This window comes from Myotis myotis, unplaced genomic scaffold (genome assembly GCF_014108235.1).
Source record: "Myotis myotis isolate mMyoMyo1 unplaced genomic scaffold, mMyoMyo1.p scaffold_m19_p_1, whole genome shotgun sequence".
Taxonomy (NCBI): Eukaryota; Metazoa; Chordata; class Mammalia; order Chiroptera; family Vespertilionidae; genus Myotis; species Myotis myotis.
The window spans coordinates 222432493-222447882 of NW_023416313.1; the positions used below are offsets into that span (position 1 = coordinate 222432493).

The following is a 15390-nucleotide window of genomic DNA, read 5'->3' on the forward strand; positions in this document are numbered from 1 at the left end:
TTCACAACATAGAGACATCGATTTTTTAAAAATCAGGTTGTACACGTGACTTGTAGGAAGTTTAAAACACGGAAGTGAAAACTGAGCAGTCCTGAACATGGAGATGCGTCGTGGACGAGCTGACGGGTGATCGCATTAACTGTTCACTACATTACACTCGGCCAAGACGGGCCCACCACTGGTCAGGGTTTACGGCTACTGGTTCTCCCTTTAATCTGTGTTGTTTCAATCCACTGATGCAACTGTTTGAAATGCATTCAGAACCACAGGTAAAACTTCACACAGTGCTCTAGCGGAAGTCCCTGCTCCAGGAGCATTCTGCGCGGCCTCTCAGGGAGAGGGTGTCGGGGCGGGGCGTCGGTGTTCTGGTGGGAAAGGGACTGCTGCCAAGACCAAGGGCAAGTTCCAGCCCTGGGTGAGTCCCCTCCGGGCGTCCAGACAGACCTCGCTGTTTATTCCGCAACGTAAGACAAGACCAAGGCACCTCGGGCTTCCCCGGCCAGTGCAGGACGGTAAGAGGACACGTGAGGCTTTAGCACAAATCCATTCTATTAAAAAACCTAAACAAGCCCTAACCGGTTTGGCTCAGTGGATAGAGCGTCGCCCTGCAGACTGAAGGGTCCTGGGTTCGATTCCAGTCAAGGGCACATCCCCAGTGGGGGGCATGTGGGAGACAGCTGATCAATGATTCTCTATCATCATTGATGTTTCTGTCTCTCTCTCCTCTCCCTTCCTCTCTGAAATCAATAAAAATAAAAATAAAAACCTAAACAAAAACTCTAAGCTGGTGGCAAGATGGGGCTATTGTTAAGGGTGTTATCTTGTATTTTAGAAAAATCACAGGTTAAACTCCATAAACTCTAAAACAATTAACGTGCCCTATGCTCTAAATACAATCATTAGCTACCAGAAAATGTGAAGCATTTAGAAAGATAACTGAAGAAAAAAACTACATTACAATCCCGACCTTTCACACAAATGTGAGCTCTTCTGAACTGTGAACTTGACAAGTGCCTTAATGCCACCCTTGCAGGGAGAGGCCTGTGACCTGGGCATGGACAAGGAAAGAAAGAAATGGACTCAAAATTCCATCCCTTCCAACAAAACATGTCCATGGCTTGAAAAGCCCCAGTGACGGTCGCTGAACACTTGAGACAGAGGCATGTCTCTGAGGAATCAAGGCAGACGCTGAGATGGCTTCCCGAGTATACGGAACCACTTCCAGAATGAAGTGCAATCACTTCTGAGATCCGTGGCTCAGAAATATTGGTGCCATCTTTCTTGGTGCCAATATACATAAAATGTCGTAAAGGTTTTCATTTAAACTGAGAAGTACAGCGAAAGGACGAGTACCTTGATTCCACCAGAAAGTATAACACAGCACTAAGCAGGCCACCTGTCTCTACAGAGTGAAGGTCATGACTATAGAGCACACTTAGCACGTCATCCCCAAGTTCCGGTCTGAGCTACCCCAGCACCCACTTGTGACTTTGGTTTGAAGAAAATCTAATAGTAGAGGAATAAAGTGGAGAACTAAAACAAAACATACAGTTGGGGATAAAAGGCAACTCATGTTCCTGGTGCTATTCTGTCAGCAGGATTAAAACAGGCAAAAATGGCCCAGGGATTCCCGATGCCTTTTAGGAAGTGTGCCTCTTTTTAAGTGCACTCAAGTGCACTAACAGTTACTATTTCCAGGGCTTGGTCTACAAGTCTGTGCGTATTAGTGGTTTGTCCTCATTACTACTTGGAACTGCTGGTCATTTATTGCCACCTTGAGTGCAGCCAGAATTAATGCTACATTTTTCTGTGTGGAGAGAAAAAAGATGTGTTCAACTAGAAAGGCACAAACTTCAGAGTATACCCAGAGCCACAAAACACACAGCTTTCGATGACCATTTTATTAATTCAGCAAGAGGAGAGAAATGCCCAAAGGCCGTGTGGGTGGCAGGGCTCCGGAGTGTGACGCTCGGTCCTGGCAGGTGTCAAGGCGGAGGAAGTGCAGTCGGTGGGTGACCCACGGAGTCACGGGTGATTTTTACAGGGCTTTCTCTGTTCATGACCAGTCTCGGAAGTTTAATGAAAAGCTATCCCACACTGCGGTCATGTTTTTATACACAGGAAAGGCACGAGAATAGTTTCAGGAGTGAAGAACTGTGCGCAGCCGCATGGCCCTTGGAATAATGGCTTTTGCTAAGGAGGTCTCTCCCTCCACTCCAAGCACTGAAGATAACCACACTCAAGGGCTGGCCATCACAGACACACACAGAGCAGTTCACTCCGAACCCAAGTTAAAAATGCAACGCTGAGCATTTGGGGGTTTAGGAAAAGCAGCATCGGATTTGGGTTTATAAAATGAGAAACCCAGGATCTTGGCTGGCTGTGGTCTGTGATCCCACATTCACTGAAAGACAACAGTGCCACCTGCTGACGTTAGAGACACAACGCCGACAGCTTGAAAACCAGTAGCTTTGAGAGGAGCTCATCAGGGAGGGCACACGGTCTACACACACGGAGTAAACACACAGAAAAGGGCAGTGTCCGCATTCACGGAGTAAGTGTGTGTGTGTGGGGGGGGGGGGGGGCGCGCAGCTGGAAGGGGATGATAGTAACTACATTCATGGTTTCCTCTGACTGTGTGAGCTATCCATTCCTACTAGGCTGCTGCTATTGGCATGAATTAACCAGAAATAAATCTTTTCTGCATGTAACCACAATAAATTCTTTTGCAAATCTTCCCTGAGAGCCCTACTATATAAACTTTAAGTAGGACCAATTATTTCACTGAAAAGACAAAAGAATTCAAAGTCAGTCAAAAGAAACCAGCCGACTGTAGGATTGTGCTGTTGTTTTTTTATTGTGTTTTCAATGGAGAAATACATCATCTGTTTACAAAATAGCTCTTGAAAAATACAAGGAGTACAGATACTATAAAACAAAGCAAAACTCCAGTCATGAGACACTACGTACATCATGCGAAAGCAACAGTCCGATCTCCAGGTTATGAAACTAGAATTAAAAAGTCACTACACAGAAAAGGTCCAAGTTCCCAGCGTGGCAAAACTTGGGTGCAGTTACAGGAAACGTTGAATAAACTGAATTTTCCCCCCAATGTGTAAACAAATGACAAGACTAAATCTGTGCCTGGCAATTTCAATCTGACTCCGAAGCTACACAAAACACCCAGCCACCTTGTCACTTGCCCTGGTAGCGCGGCCCTTTTTCTCTGGTGGTGGAGACAGGGCCGGGACTGTGCAGAGTGAAGACGTGGGAAGTAGAAATGTTGTATACTAGATGTTACAAAGTATGGTGAAAAGAAAGCCTCAATTAATGCATGGCCTAAGGGGAAGACTACACTCCAACTTTGGAAAATTAATTTAGAAGGACAGGGGAGAGTTTAAGTAATTGCAGTTTAACATGAAAATGCACATGACAGGATGGAGCACAACGGAGGATTCGTAAAACATGCTCATCGGAAAGGTCTGTTAGGTTTGCTTTGTCCAGATTAAGAGGCAGTTTACCAACATCTAGCATCCCTCACAGTCATGAAGATGGCTGTTCTGGTGCTTAATTATGAGGAACTGCCTTCTTTAAAGAGGTCCTAATCTACCGACAGGATAAAATAAAATGAAAAAGGTGTACAGAGAGCTGACTCGATGTCAAGTGAGTGCTAGAAATGATTTTTAAATGTTTCTAGATGTAAAATTTACTGACAAATTTGGTCAACCATTTAAAAATAAAAATTAGTTTAAAATTCTTGGAGAAAACGCCTTTTCGCCCACATGTTTAAAACTGAAAACCAGCTTGGCTACAGACCGGAGTTCTGTGGAGTGTACAACGTCCCTCCTTTGTAGGATTGAGTGCTGTCCAAGACAGACCCCATGTTCACAGGCATTCCGTTAGTCCTCCTGGAGTTCCGGCCACGGGACCACAATTCAGTGTCCTGGCCCGTGGCACAAGGTCACCGGCTCCACACCACTGCCTAAGAAAATACTGGCATTTTGTTTTGTGTGGACTAAATCCTACATTATGCATACAAGCAGAAAGGGAAAACGGAAAACAAGGGGGAGGGAGCAAAATGCTTTTGTCTGTTTCAAAGACCACAGACTAAAGGCAAAACAATACCGAGCTTTAATAAGCTCAAAGAAAAAGATCTGCTGGCTGATCGCTGATTTATCTGCACTCTAAACAATTCTATAAATAAAACGAATATATCATTTCTTAATCACGACCCCCATCAATCCCAGTATTTCCTAATTATTCTTTCAATGTCAAACACATATCTTAGAATTGACATTTCCTTCGGAAGGGTTACAGCTGCCTCACAGGGACTGACCTAGACATACTCGTAGCCTTGCTCTCAAGTACAACAGTACACCACTGCAGAATGGTATCCGATTTGAAAATTGATGGGAAAGGAAATTCTTCAAGAAAAAATGAAATCCATCAGGCTGAAATCTAAAATTAGTACTACTTTCTAAAGCGAAAATACATAAAAGTGCATCATCAGAATAAGAAGTTCTTATGCTAGTTTGTCTCGCAAATTTTCCAAACAATGCATCAAACATAAACCCAATCCAGATGGTTAATTAAGGATACAAATATAGCTTGAGGTTTGGGTTTTTGTGTGTGTGTGTGTTTGTTTTGTGTTTTTTGTTTTTTTTAAAAGGCAGTAATTTTTTAAAATAGTTAATGCAACTGTTGCTAACACAATAATAATAGTACTCCTGGCTTCACATACTAACCTGGACTTCCGATCAAGTGCTGCTTAGCCCAGTAAGGGAGGTCACACAAACCTACATCCATGTTCAGCCATGTCTAGTCTTGTACCCTCCAGTCTCCTTTCTTAGCATTTGAAGACAACAGGTTGAGTTGGCAGATATTGTTTATGGACCCCTGAGGTTGTTTTTACCGATTCAATCTCAGTTTTATTGAATTCTTGATAACAGGAATAGGATTTGCAGGGAGAGCAGGGATATCAGAAAGGTCTGTACTGGATGTTTTCTGAGGACAAAAGCAAAGAACACAACATTGTACAAAGCGCTGTAACTTAACAGAGATTTACTTTCCCACTGCTTTATTCCTAAGAAATGGAGGGATCTTAGCATAAGTATTAAAAATTTAAAGAAAACTTTCAAAATGAAATACAAATAAATATGAATTACTATGAAATTACTTCTTTTACATTTGTAGGAACATTTTAGCAATATGTAGAAAATGTAAGTAATTTCAAACATAGCTTTTATAAACACACTCCTCTAACAATTGCCCAGCATGTCATTACCAGGGCAGTAACACCATCGGGCTGTGGTGCTGACTGGTACTGCAGCACCCCCATGTGGGAGAATACTTCAGGTTCACCTTATACACAGGAGCAGCAATTATCAGTAAACTTGGGATTTTTTGACCCTGTAAATTATCTATACAACTGAGCAATAATTTTATTATTTTAAACTTTAGGGAAGTTTCATATTAAAAATAAATTAAATCACAAGCCTTCTTTAACATTCAAAAACATAGAGATGAATTTTTAAATGTTTTATTATGGAAAATTCCAAAAATACACAAAAGTAGAGAGCACTGTATGATGAATTCCCATGCGTTCATTATGCAGCTTCATCAACTGTCAAATGAAAGCCAGTGAGTGCACTCCCACCTTCGCTCCCCGGTTATGCTGAAGCAAAGCCCAGAGATCCTATCATTCCATCTGTAAATATTTCAAGTTTATCCTCAAACCATAAGGATTCTTTGTTAAACACGGGCACAATCTTGTAATCACCCCCACCCCAAACACTCCCCTTACACCACCAAACACAGAGATGGACTTTTTACATCAACATAATCACTCCTATTAACTGGGTGGTGAGATCTTTCACTAGAAAGAAAATTCTACTTCCTCATAAAAACAGCTAATAAGCAAACACCCCTGGGCACTGATCACCACTGGGATGAAATCAATGAGACAAAACTATCAACAGCTCCCCGAGAAGAACGTGGGCACTGAAAGGTTGCCGACCCATCGCAGGACAGTTTCAGGTGAATGAACAGGTTTGTCCATGTATCAGCATCAAGCTCCACACTTGCTAACGTGGTTTTAGTTACCCCAATGCATCTTATCAGATAAAGGTTCTGAAATAAAAGACATTCCAGACGAGCAAACATAATATGCGGACTATCTTTAGGGACTGTGACGTAGGTCGTAGGGTTAACGGCCAGCAAAACCACATTTTAGAACTGTCACATTAAAATAACCCTGAACCACAAAGCAGCAAACATCGCTGGATTGTTCAGCAACTGTAGCCATCATCTCTCAGTTCTTTTGTAGGGTGACCTATTTAACCTCTAGCTAAAGAAAAGATGTACTTTGTGTCAGAGTTTGACCTGGACTTAGAAATATATTCAACTTGGGGGAATTCAAGAAAACATTTCGCCAACAAAATGGAAGTTCACAAATCAATGGTTGGGGGAGGATTGTCATAAGTAAAATTTCTATGTCAAATGCAAACATTATTTTAAAGAACTATGGGGTCCATTACATTCATAACAAAATCAGAAATACACAGGGAGGCAGAAACACATTTTAAAAATAAAAAGGTCGTATTAACCTTGTAAAAATGAAATCCACAAAGAATGGGTTTTTAGCTGTCATAATTTAAATTTCACTTTGACCTCTAAATAAAGCCACTGTATGAACACTGCATGCTGACTAGTGAGGAGCTAAATCATTTGCACTATCACATGTGTAAGGGGATGAGTTAGCATCTGAACAACACACAAAAAAGGTTCCACCACATCTAGGCTCTGAACTACAATAAATACAGGGATAGGCTAGCAAGGAATTACTTTCACAAAGATACTTTTATCAGTCTTCCGTAAACGCTCATTTTAGCTCATTATGCCACACTAATCTCCACAGCATTTATAAAGCTCTCCTTGCTTTCTGCACTTAGTACCTGAGAGGCCAACAGAGAAGCCGCTGTCTGAACAGTCTCTGATTGAGTTGTACTTGTCTCTGTATCAAGTTGTTCCTGTGAGACAAAGAAGACAGGGACGAAAGAGTCTTAGAAAAGAATAAAAGAACAAAACGGGGTTTGGTGGCTAATAGAGCAGACATATTAGAAAACAGAAAGGATTAAGAGAAAGATGCGACTGCATTACAAAACCATCTTTTAAGCCTATTGCAGGTTATTACCCCATTGCACATACACATAGATTTCTACTTGCCTACTTTGATCTTTTAAGGCATGGTCAGAATATCTCGTGACTTCCCAACCAGCTCCAATTTGGACATTTTAAGCAAACAATAATTAAAGACATGCACAGGCACATTATGAAATGTGGCTCAGACAATGATTAACAAAATATAAACTCAAGCTCTTAACTATGGGAAAAACAAAGTCCATTCAATATTATTAAATAAAATTACTGAGAAGCACAAAAACTGCTCCCATGTCTTTAATTAAAAGTAGAAACTGTCTCTAAGACATTCCTCCTTCCTTTTGGTTTCTTTCCCTTTCTCAATAATCAATGCTCAGTTTTGCTCTAAGGTTAGTCAGAAACCATGGGGTGAATGAGCCATGTCATCCCACTGCTCCAACTCTTAAAAAGCAGTGCACACAAACAATAACACACACACACATATATATATATACACAAATGAAAAAAAATAAAAATTTGAATTTCTATAAAAAATACTTATACAATAATAGAACAATGAAATACCATTTTTCTCCTCTGAAATTACAAAGGGTAAAATAGGATGTAAGAAATAGAAAAAGTGCAGTGTTTCTATAGCACAGCTTGGCAATACGTATCAAGTTTTAAAAGGAAGCATACTAGTTGCCTCAGTAATTCCTCTTTAATTAATTTATCCAAATGAAATAAACATAAATAATGGCAGCCATTTAACGATAGTCAATGCTACAGTAGGAAAGGGCAACTTTCTTTTAACAGGAACAATTACTAACAATAGGAAACCGCCTGTATAAAAAATAACTGCTTTAAGATAGCATTCTATGCAGCCATTAATAATATTTTCTAGATTATAAAAATGACATGAAATTTTTTCTTGGTTTACAGAGTGAATAAAGACTTAAAAGCAAAAGGCATTGGCAGTATACACAGACAAATCTATAAAGACATCAAAATAATACTTGCTAAAATATCAATCATGGGAATCTGGATAATTTGGGGGAAAGAAGATTTCCAAGTTTTCTACAATAAGAAGGACAGAGTTAAGCCTTTAGTATATTTCAATTTCTGGAAAAAAAAAAATGATGTTCCCAGTCTCATACAATTTGGCTAAACCAATCTCTCCCAGCCTGTCTACCTTGTTTCAAGCCCCCCACACCTTAGGTTCTAGCCAGAACCTTCTGCAAAGAAAACTATTTTTCTCAACATACCATACTCTCACCTCAACAGCGAGATGACCTCATGTTGGCCTGCCCACAACCCTCTGTATCCTTCAGAGACTGCCTCAAATACTACAGCTCCCTTTTTTGAAGCCTTACATTACTTCTGCAGTCAAAAAGTAACTTCTCTTGCCTCTCACCACCCCACCATCCTCAATCACTTTGATAATGTAATTAATTGCTTCTCTTTTATTTTCTTTACTTAATTGTAAAGAATTGTAAGTTCTTTAAAGGTACGGAATAATTCACTCACCACTCTATACCGTTAGAGGTGCCCAACAGATTACAGTGCAACTAGAAGGGCCTCAAACATTAGGAATTTAATATAAGCATTGTAAATTAACATTAAAAAGGGACACTTTTAAACAACCTATAAAACAAATTACAGCACAATATTCTACACACATTCCTATCACATCTTCCGTCCTCTGAATTGTGTATGTACACCAAGGCTAAATTTAGTATACCTTCGTTTCTGTTTTATCATGTCCACTCAAAGCAGGACAGTTAGCATCTTCACTTGTTTCATCCTGTTTTTAAAAAGAAAAGCTTTATTCTCTAAAATGAAAATTTTAGATTATTTGCCAATCAATGCTTTAACTTACATAAATTTTTAAATTATGAAATAATTTAACCTGTAAGATCAATAATGGCCTTAAAATAATTACTGATTCACTTAAATTCTTTCCATATTAACAAGTTTAATTAGTATACTAAATTGTAGTATCTGCCAAAATTAAAAAGAACATGATGTAAACTGTTATTCATCACCACCACCTAAAGTACACACACACACACACACACACACACACACACACACATATACATAGGGTTCTAAAAAGAATATCCCTGCCCTAACTGGTTTGGTTCAGTGGATAGAGCATCGGCCTGCGGACTCAAGGGTCCCAGGTTCGATTCCGGTCAAGGGCATGTACCTTGGTTGCGGGCACATCCCCAGTAGGAGGTGTGCAGGAGGCAGCTGGTCGATGTTTCTCTCTCATCGATGTTTCTAACTCTCTATCCCTCTCTCTTCCTCTCTGTAAAAAAAATCAATAAAATATATTTTTTAAAAAAAGAATATCCCTTTAATTTTCCCAAAGCTAATTAACCACAAAATCCCTTAGTATGACCTATTAAAATCCTGAATAAAAAGTTTAAGAAATGCTCTCTCCTCAGGTCTTAATTTTTAAGTGTATTATAATTCTATTCAAAACAATGCATTTTTGATAAAGAGGGAACAGGGAAGCCCCAAATGGCTATACTTTCCCATTCCTGTACTGACTTGTTAATAAGCATCACTTTCTTAAGAAAAATAATTGACACTAATTTCACTGCTTTACTTACTAGACAGAACTAAAATTTAATTTTAATTGGCTCTAAAACAAGACATAGAAACCACAGGATAAACTTACAGAGCAGGAGAGATTTAACTGCAGTATCAACCGATTCCAATAAAAACCTTATTTGTATTCCTCAAACAGACATACTTAACAAACAGTAATTGAAAACCCTACTGAACCAATTTCAATTCTGACTGGATATGTAACAATATGGTAATACTGGTAAATGTACTTATACACACACACAAATATATATGTGATGTAATATACTATAGGTGTGTTTTTTATTAGTCCTTATTTTTAGGAATATTTATGGTTGAAATGATGTGCCTGGGATCTGCTTCGTGATGTGGGGAAGGGAGCAGATGTGTAGATGAAAGAAGACTGGCAATGATTTGTTAGCTGTAGTGATGCAGACATGACTGTACATTATAACTTTGTACATGTTTGAAATTTTCCATAAGTTTTTAAAATATTTATAGCATCATATTAAAAAACATATATGGTATCATAAGTTTTAAAATATATATATGGGGCAGATTTTTCTATTTTTATTTTACATTACTGCCATTTATATATATTTGAAAAGCTTTAGCATATGATGCAAATTTAGCAGAGCTAAACTACCTGGCAATACCTAAAACCCTCCTATCTACATACACCTTAGTGTATTAATTAAGCAGAACCAGTGTTTCTTTCTGATTTGCTAAAATTTCTAATGCCAAGTACTCATTAACAAAGAATAAAAAAACCCAGTTTAAGAGATCTTCAAAATTAGGATATTTAGAATATTTTTTAACAATCTTCTTCTTCAAAAAAAACACAATCTTCTTCAAATTTAGCGCCATGATTTTAGGCCTGGGTTTTAATCCTATCTGAGTTTCATTAGCTTTATAAAGGAAAAAGCCAATGAACCTTGAGTTTCTCTTCTAAGAAATGAGATTTATAACTGAGATCCTAAGATCCCTTCTACAGTTTAAAATTCCATTTTTATTAGTCAAAATAAAAATGAGCTGCCAACAAGCAAACCCCAGATTGAGAAACTATACAGAAAAAAAAATTTGCAAGAAAAAAATGGGAGAAACCTATATTTTGCAGGATACTTGAGACATCAATCAATTGCTAAACAGGGATCTTATTTATAGACTAGAGGCCCAGTGCACAACATTCGTGCACTCTGGACTCGGGATCGGGGGAACCCTAGCCCAGCCTGCACCCTCTCACAGTCTGGGAGCCCTCGGGGGATGTCGGACTCCCAGCTTAGGCCCACTCCCCACAGTCAGACATCCTTAGCGCTGCCGCAGAGGCGGGAGAGGCTTCCACCACCGCCACCGCGCTCACCAGTCATTAGCCAGGCTTCTGGCTGAGTGGCACTCCCCCTGTGGGAGCGCACTGACCACCAAGGGGCAGCTCCTGCGTTGAGCATCTTCCCCCTCGTGGTCAGTGCGCGCCATAGCAACAGTCATTCCACTGTTCAGTCGATTTGCATATTAGCCTTTTATTATATAGGATTTGGACAAATAAAGACTAAAAAAACATGCCCTGACTGGTTTGGCTCAGTGGATAGAGCATCGGCCTATGGACTGAAGGATCCCGGGTTCAATTCCAGGCAAGGGCATGTACCTTGGTTGCAGGCACATCCCCAGTAGGGGGTGTGCAGGAGGCAGCTGATCGGTGTTTCTCTCTCATTGATGTTTCTGACTCTCTATCCCTCTCCCTTCCTCTCTGTAAAAAAATCAATAAAAAATATTAAAAAAAAAAAAAATTAAAAAAAAAATAAAGACTAAAAAAACACACAAATCAATGACACAATTAGGGATCTGTGGGCACTGACTAGATATATAATATTAATGAATTGTTGATTATATTAATGAATTATTGATTTTTTTTTTCTAAGTGGGTTACACTTATTTTGTTACTATTGACCTGGTGCACAAATTCATGCACACTGAAAGGAAATTAATTAGAAGAAATATTTTAATACTGCTATTAGCCCTTTCTCTCTAATAGAAGTGTCAGCCAAATTCACAATCGACAATGACAGATCAAAATAACATGGGCAATTGGCACCAGCAAGAGCTTTATATGTATTGTGCATGCGTGAGTCAACTTAGCCTTTTATATAGACAGAGACTTTCCTTTTTGTAATCATTATCTTTTAGATAGAAGAGTTTAAAAAAAACTAATGGAATGATATGTTTGGAGGAAGTGGAAAAGGCTGAAAGAACTAAGAGTGCAGGGATTGGCCAAGTGCTCATACCTGAAGCTGCATTGTGGGTACATGGATACATGAAATGATTCTCCTGTGTACACATTTAAAATTTTAAAAACTCTACATTCCTACTACTTCCCTAAACTAGACATGAAATGTAAGTGTCTTCCAGCAAGGTAAGAGCAAATGAAATTACAAATATTGTGCTGGTACATATTTGGTTAGAGCTCACAGAGAATCATTAAAAAATTAACCAATTAACATTAGGGAAATGGAATGATAAGTGTCTAGACTAGAGCTATGCTTGCATATACTAGGGCCATGGTCGGCAAACTGCGGCTCGCGAGCCACATGCGGCTCTTTGGCCCCTTGAGTGTGGCTCTTCCTAAGCCTTAGGAGTAAGTACCCTAATTAAGTTAATAACAATGTACCTACGTATATAGCTTAAATTTAAAAAAATTTGGCTCTCAAAAGAAATTTCAATCGTCGTACTGTTGATACTTGGCTCTGTTGACTATGCGTTTACCGACCACTGTCCTAGGGTAAAAGAAATGTAAATGTGGAATCACACCCACACCAGGACATTCTTAGGCTGAGGCACAACACAATCTAGTAGCATGGGGCTTTTCAGAGGTTCCCAGGAACTCAGGTTAGCTGCTTCCTCACCCACTCCCTGCCTCCAAAATGTTTTTCTAGAGCGTTTGGAAGAGGTGGGAAGCAGATGACTGAGGAAGGGATGGACTAAACCAGCAATCACCAACTGGTGGCCCATGAGTTCTGAAAGACTGGCGGCCACTGGTTTAAGGAACCTTTGGAGCAGCGGTTGCCAACTGGTGGTCCGCGAGGTCCGAAAGGTTGGAGACCGCTAGACTAAACTAATCCCCTTTTGGTGGTAGTTCTTTCTTTTTTAAAAAAAATTAAGTTTTACACAAGAACATTAATGAATATCTCAAAAAAAAAAAAAAAAGGGAAGAAGAAATCCCCAGGCCTAAACTCCTGGAGAGTTTCTGATTCTGTATTTGGAGAAGGCCCTAAATTCTGGTAAGAAAAAACCAAAAACCTGAAAAAGTAATTCTGATGTACAGTCAGGGTTGAAAACCACTGCCTTTGGAGATAATTACAGACGGGTTTTCAGAATACATGTTTTAAAATATACTGTAACCATTTTTCATTCACAGAATCATAAGAGTGACAAAATTCATCAAATTATTCATAGTTCATTAATCGTGACTATTTCCTAGAAGAACAACAAAAAAACTTCAGAATAACCTAGAGAATAAAACATTTGAACTGTCACCTCTGTGGCAATGGTGAAAGCCTCACTAACAGGAAACAACACGAGAGTCACTCCAGGGATCAATGAAACTGTGTAACAAGGCTATTTCTAGACTAAGATACACACTTAAAATCAATGTATACTTTTAATGGTTTTCTTAAAACTGAGACTTTGACAAGATAAACCATTCACTATAAAACGTTCATATTTCTTGCCCTAACTGGTTTGGCTCAATGGATAGAGCGTCGGCCTGCGGACTCAAGGGTCCCAGGTTCGATTCCGGTCAAGGGCATGTACCTTGGTTGCAGGCACATACCCAGTAGGGAGTGTGCAGGAGGCAGCTGATCGATGTTTCTCTCTCATCGATGTTTCTAACTCTCTATCCCTCTCCCTTCCTCTCTGTAAGAAATCAATAAAATATATTTAAAAAATAAATAAAAAATAAATAAAAAGTTCATATTTCGAGAAAATTTCCTAAAGAGTTAAGAGAAAATAATAATTCAAGCCCCCCAAACTAATCTGACTTTACAACTTTGGCCAGGCATTCCATTAGGAAATTCCCTTAGAACCACTCGCATTCTTACCAAGTATAGTGTAAAAACTCCAAAATTCCATTTGGATCAAGAAACAAAAACCATGTCCAAAAAAGCTATGAAAAAATCAGTACCCATGCCCAGCCAGAGTGGCTCAGTAGTCAACCTATGAACCAGAAGGTCATGGTTCGATGCCCAGGTTGGGCTCAATCCCCAGTGGGGGGGCATGCAGGAGGCAACCGATCAACAATTCTCATCATTGATATTTCTATCTCGCTCTCTCTCTCCCTTCCTCACTGAAATCAATAAAGATATATATATATACTTTACATATATATATATATATTTTTTTTAATTGGTACCTATAAAAGCCAGCTGTATGAGAGCAATAAATGAAGGTGCCATTAAGTCCACGCTAAGTCGTTATGAACTAGACATGCTACAGGAGCTGGAATGAGAGGCGCAGCTTTAGGAAGAGGCCACTGAGAGAGCAGGAAGGGGGAGAGAAACTATGGCACTGCAACACGCCCTAAACATTTCCTATAAGCTTTCCTCCTTCCTGCTTCTCATTTTAGGCCCACAAAGGTTTTCTTTCGCTGGATTTTAAAATAGTTAATCTGGTGTTCTCATGGGTAACTAATATATAGGTACCTCTTCTGTTTTGGTTTTCTTGGGACTTTCTTCTCTGTGAGGTGAGGATTTCCTCTTGACCCCTCCCGTGGGATTAGGTATTTTTGTTGCTGCATTTCCTGAAGGTCGTGGTGGTGGGTTGACCAGGCGTGTTGCAGAAACCACTCTGGAGACCGCAGGCTTTGGTGGTGATGAAATGGCTGGCTGTGTGGCAGTTTGAGGAATGCTCTCGCTCGATGTACCTAAGTAATAATTAAACATTAATACATAAAAATTAAATCATCAACATTAAGGTACAAATAAAGCTTTATTTCTCTAGATTTGATATCATTGATAACTTTACATGCAAATATTAAAATGGCATTAAAAAACTGAATTCAAACTACTTAATTAACAAATAAAGCCATCTTTCAAAACAAAGGCTAAGTCCGGTGTGGGTCAGTGGTTGGAGGGCCAGGCCAGCCTGTGTACCAAAGGGTCGTGGGTTCAATTCCTCACCAAGGGCAGCTACCTGGGCTGCAGGTATGATCCCAGGTGGGAGGCAACTGACCAATGTGTCTCTCTCACATCGATGTTTCCCTCTTCCCCTCCTCTCCACTCTCTTTAAAATTCAAAGGAAAAAATATCCTAGGGTGAGAATTAACAAAAACAAAGAGCAAAGGCTGAAACTTCATATAACATAAAGTCCTCTCAAACCTGTCAAACCAATTCCCTTGCCCCCTGAGCTTTCACTGGAATCCACTTGTGGCGCAGGAACTTCGGCGGCCTGGACGTTGGTCACAGATGCTGCTGTCACAGCTGGAGCAGGACTGTTTCTGCTGTTTAAAAACATTGACAAGTAAACCAAGAAGCATAAAATTTTATGAGATTACTTTCTAAAGGATTGTTCAGATTTACTTCTCAGAGATATACATTAGTAACTGATTTCATATAAGATATAACCAACAATCAAAAACACACAAACCTTCTAAAGCAATACTGTCCCATA

General features: G+C 39.5%; 1 protein-coding gene across 14 annotated transcripts in view; it reads right to left on the reverse strand.

Moving 5' to 3' along the window:
• Positions 1-2833: 2833 nt before the first annotated feature.
• Positions 2834-15390, reverse strand: part of PAPOLA (poly(A) polymerase alpha) — a 62002-nt gene continuing 49445 nt past the window's right edge. For 7 of the 14 annotated variants that reach the window (XM_036317580.1, XM_036317524.1, XM_036317507.1 and 4 more), the window contains 5 exons: positions 15099-15220; positions 14424-14644; positions 8879-8941; positions 6954-7028; positions 2834-5004 (listed from right to left, as the gene is read on the reverse strand). In XM_036317580.1, the coding sequence (XP_036173473.1) occupies positions 4909-5004; positions 6954-7028; positions 8879-8941; positions 14424-14644; positions 15099-15220 (577 nt within the window). In that variant the 3' untranslated portion in view covers positions 2834-4908. Of the gene's footprint in view, positions 5005-6953; positions 7029-8043; positions 8215-8878; positions 8942-14423; positions 14645-15098; positions 15221-15390 lie in introns of those variants that run through there. The other 7 variants (XM_036317515.1, XM_036317605.1, XM_036317533.1 and 4 more) reach the window with 7 other exon arrangements.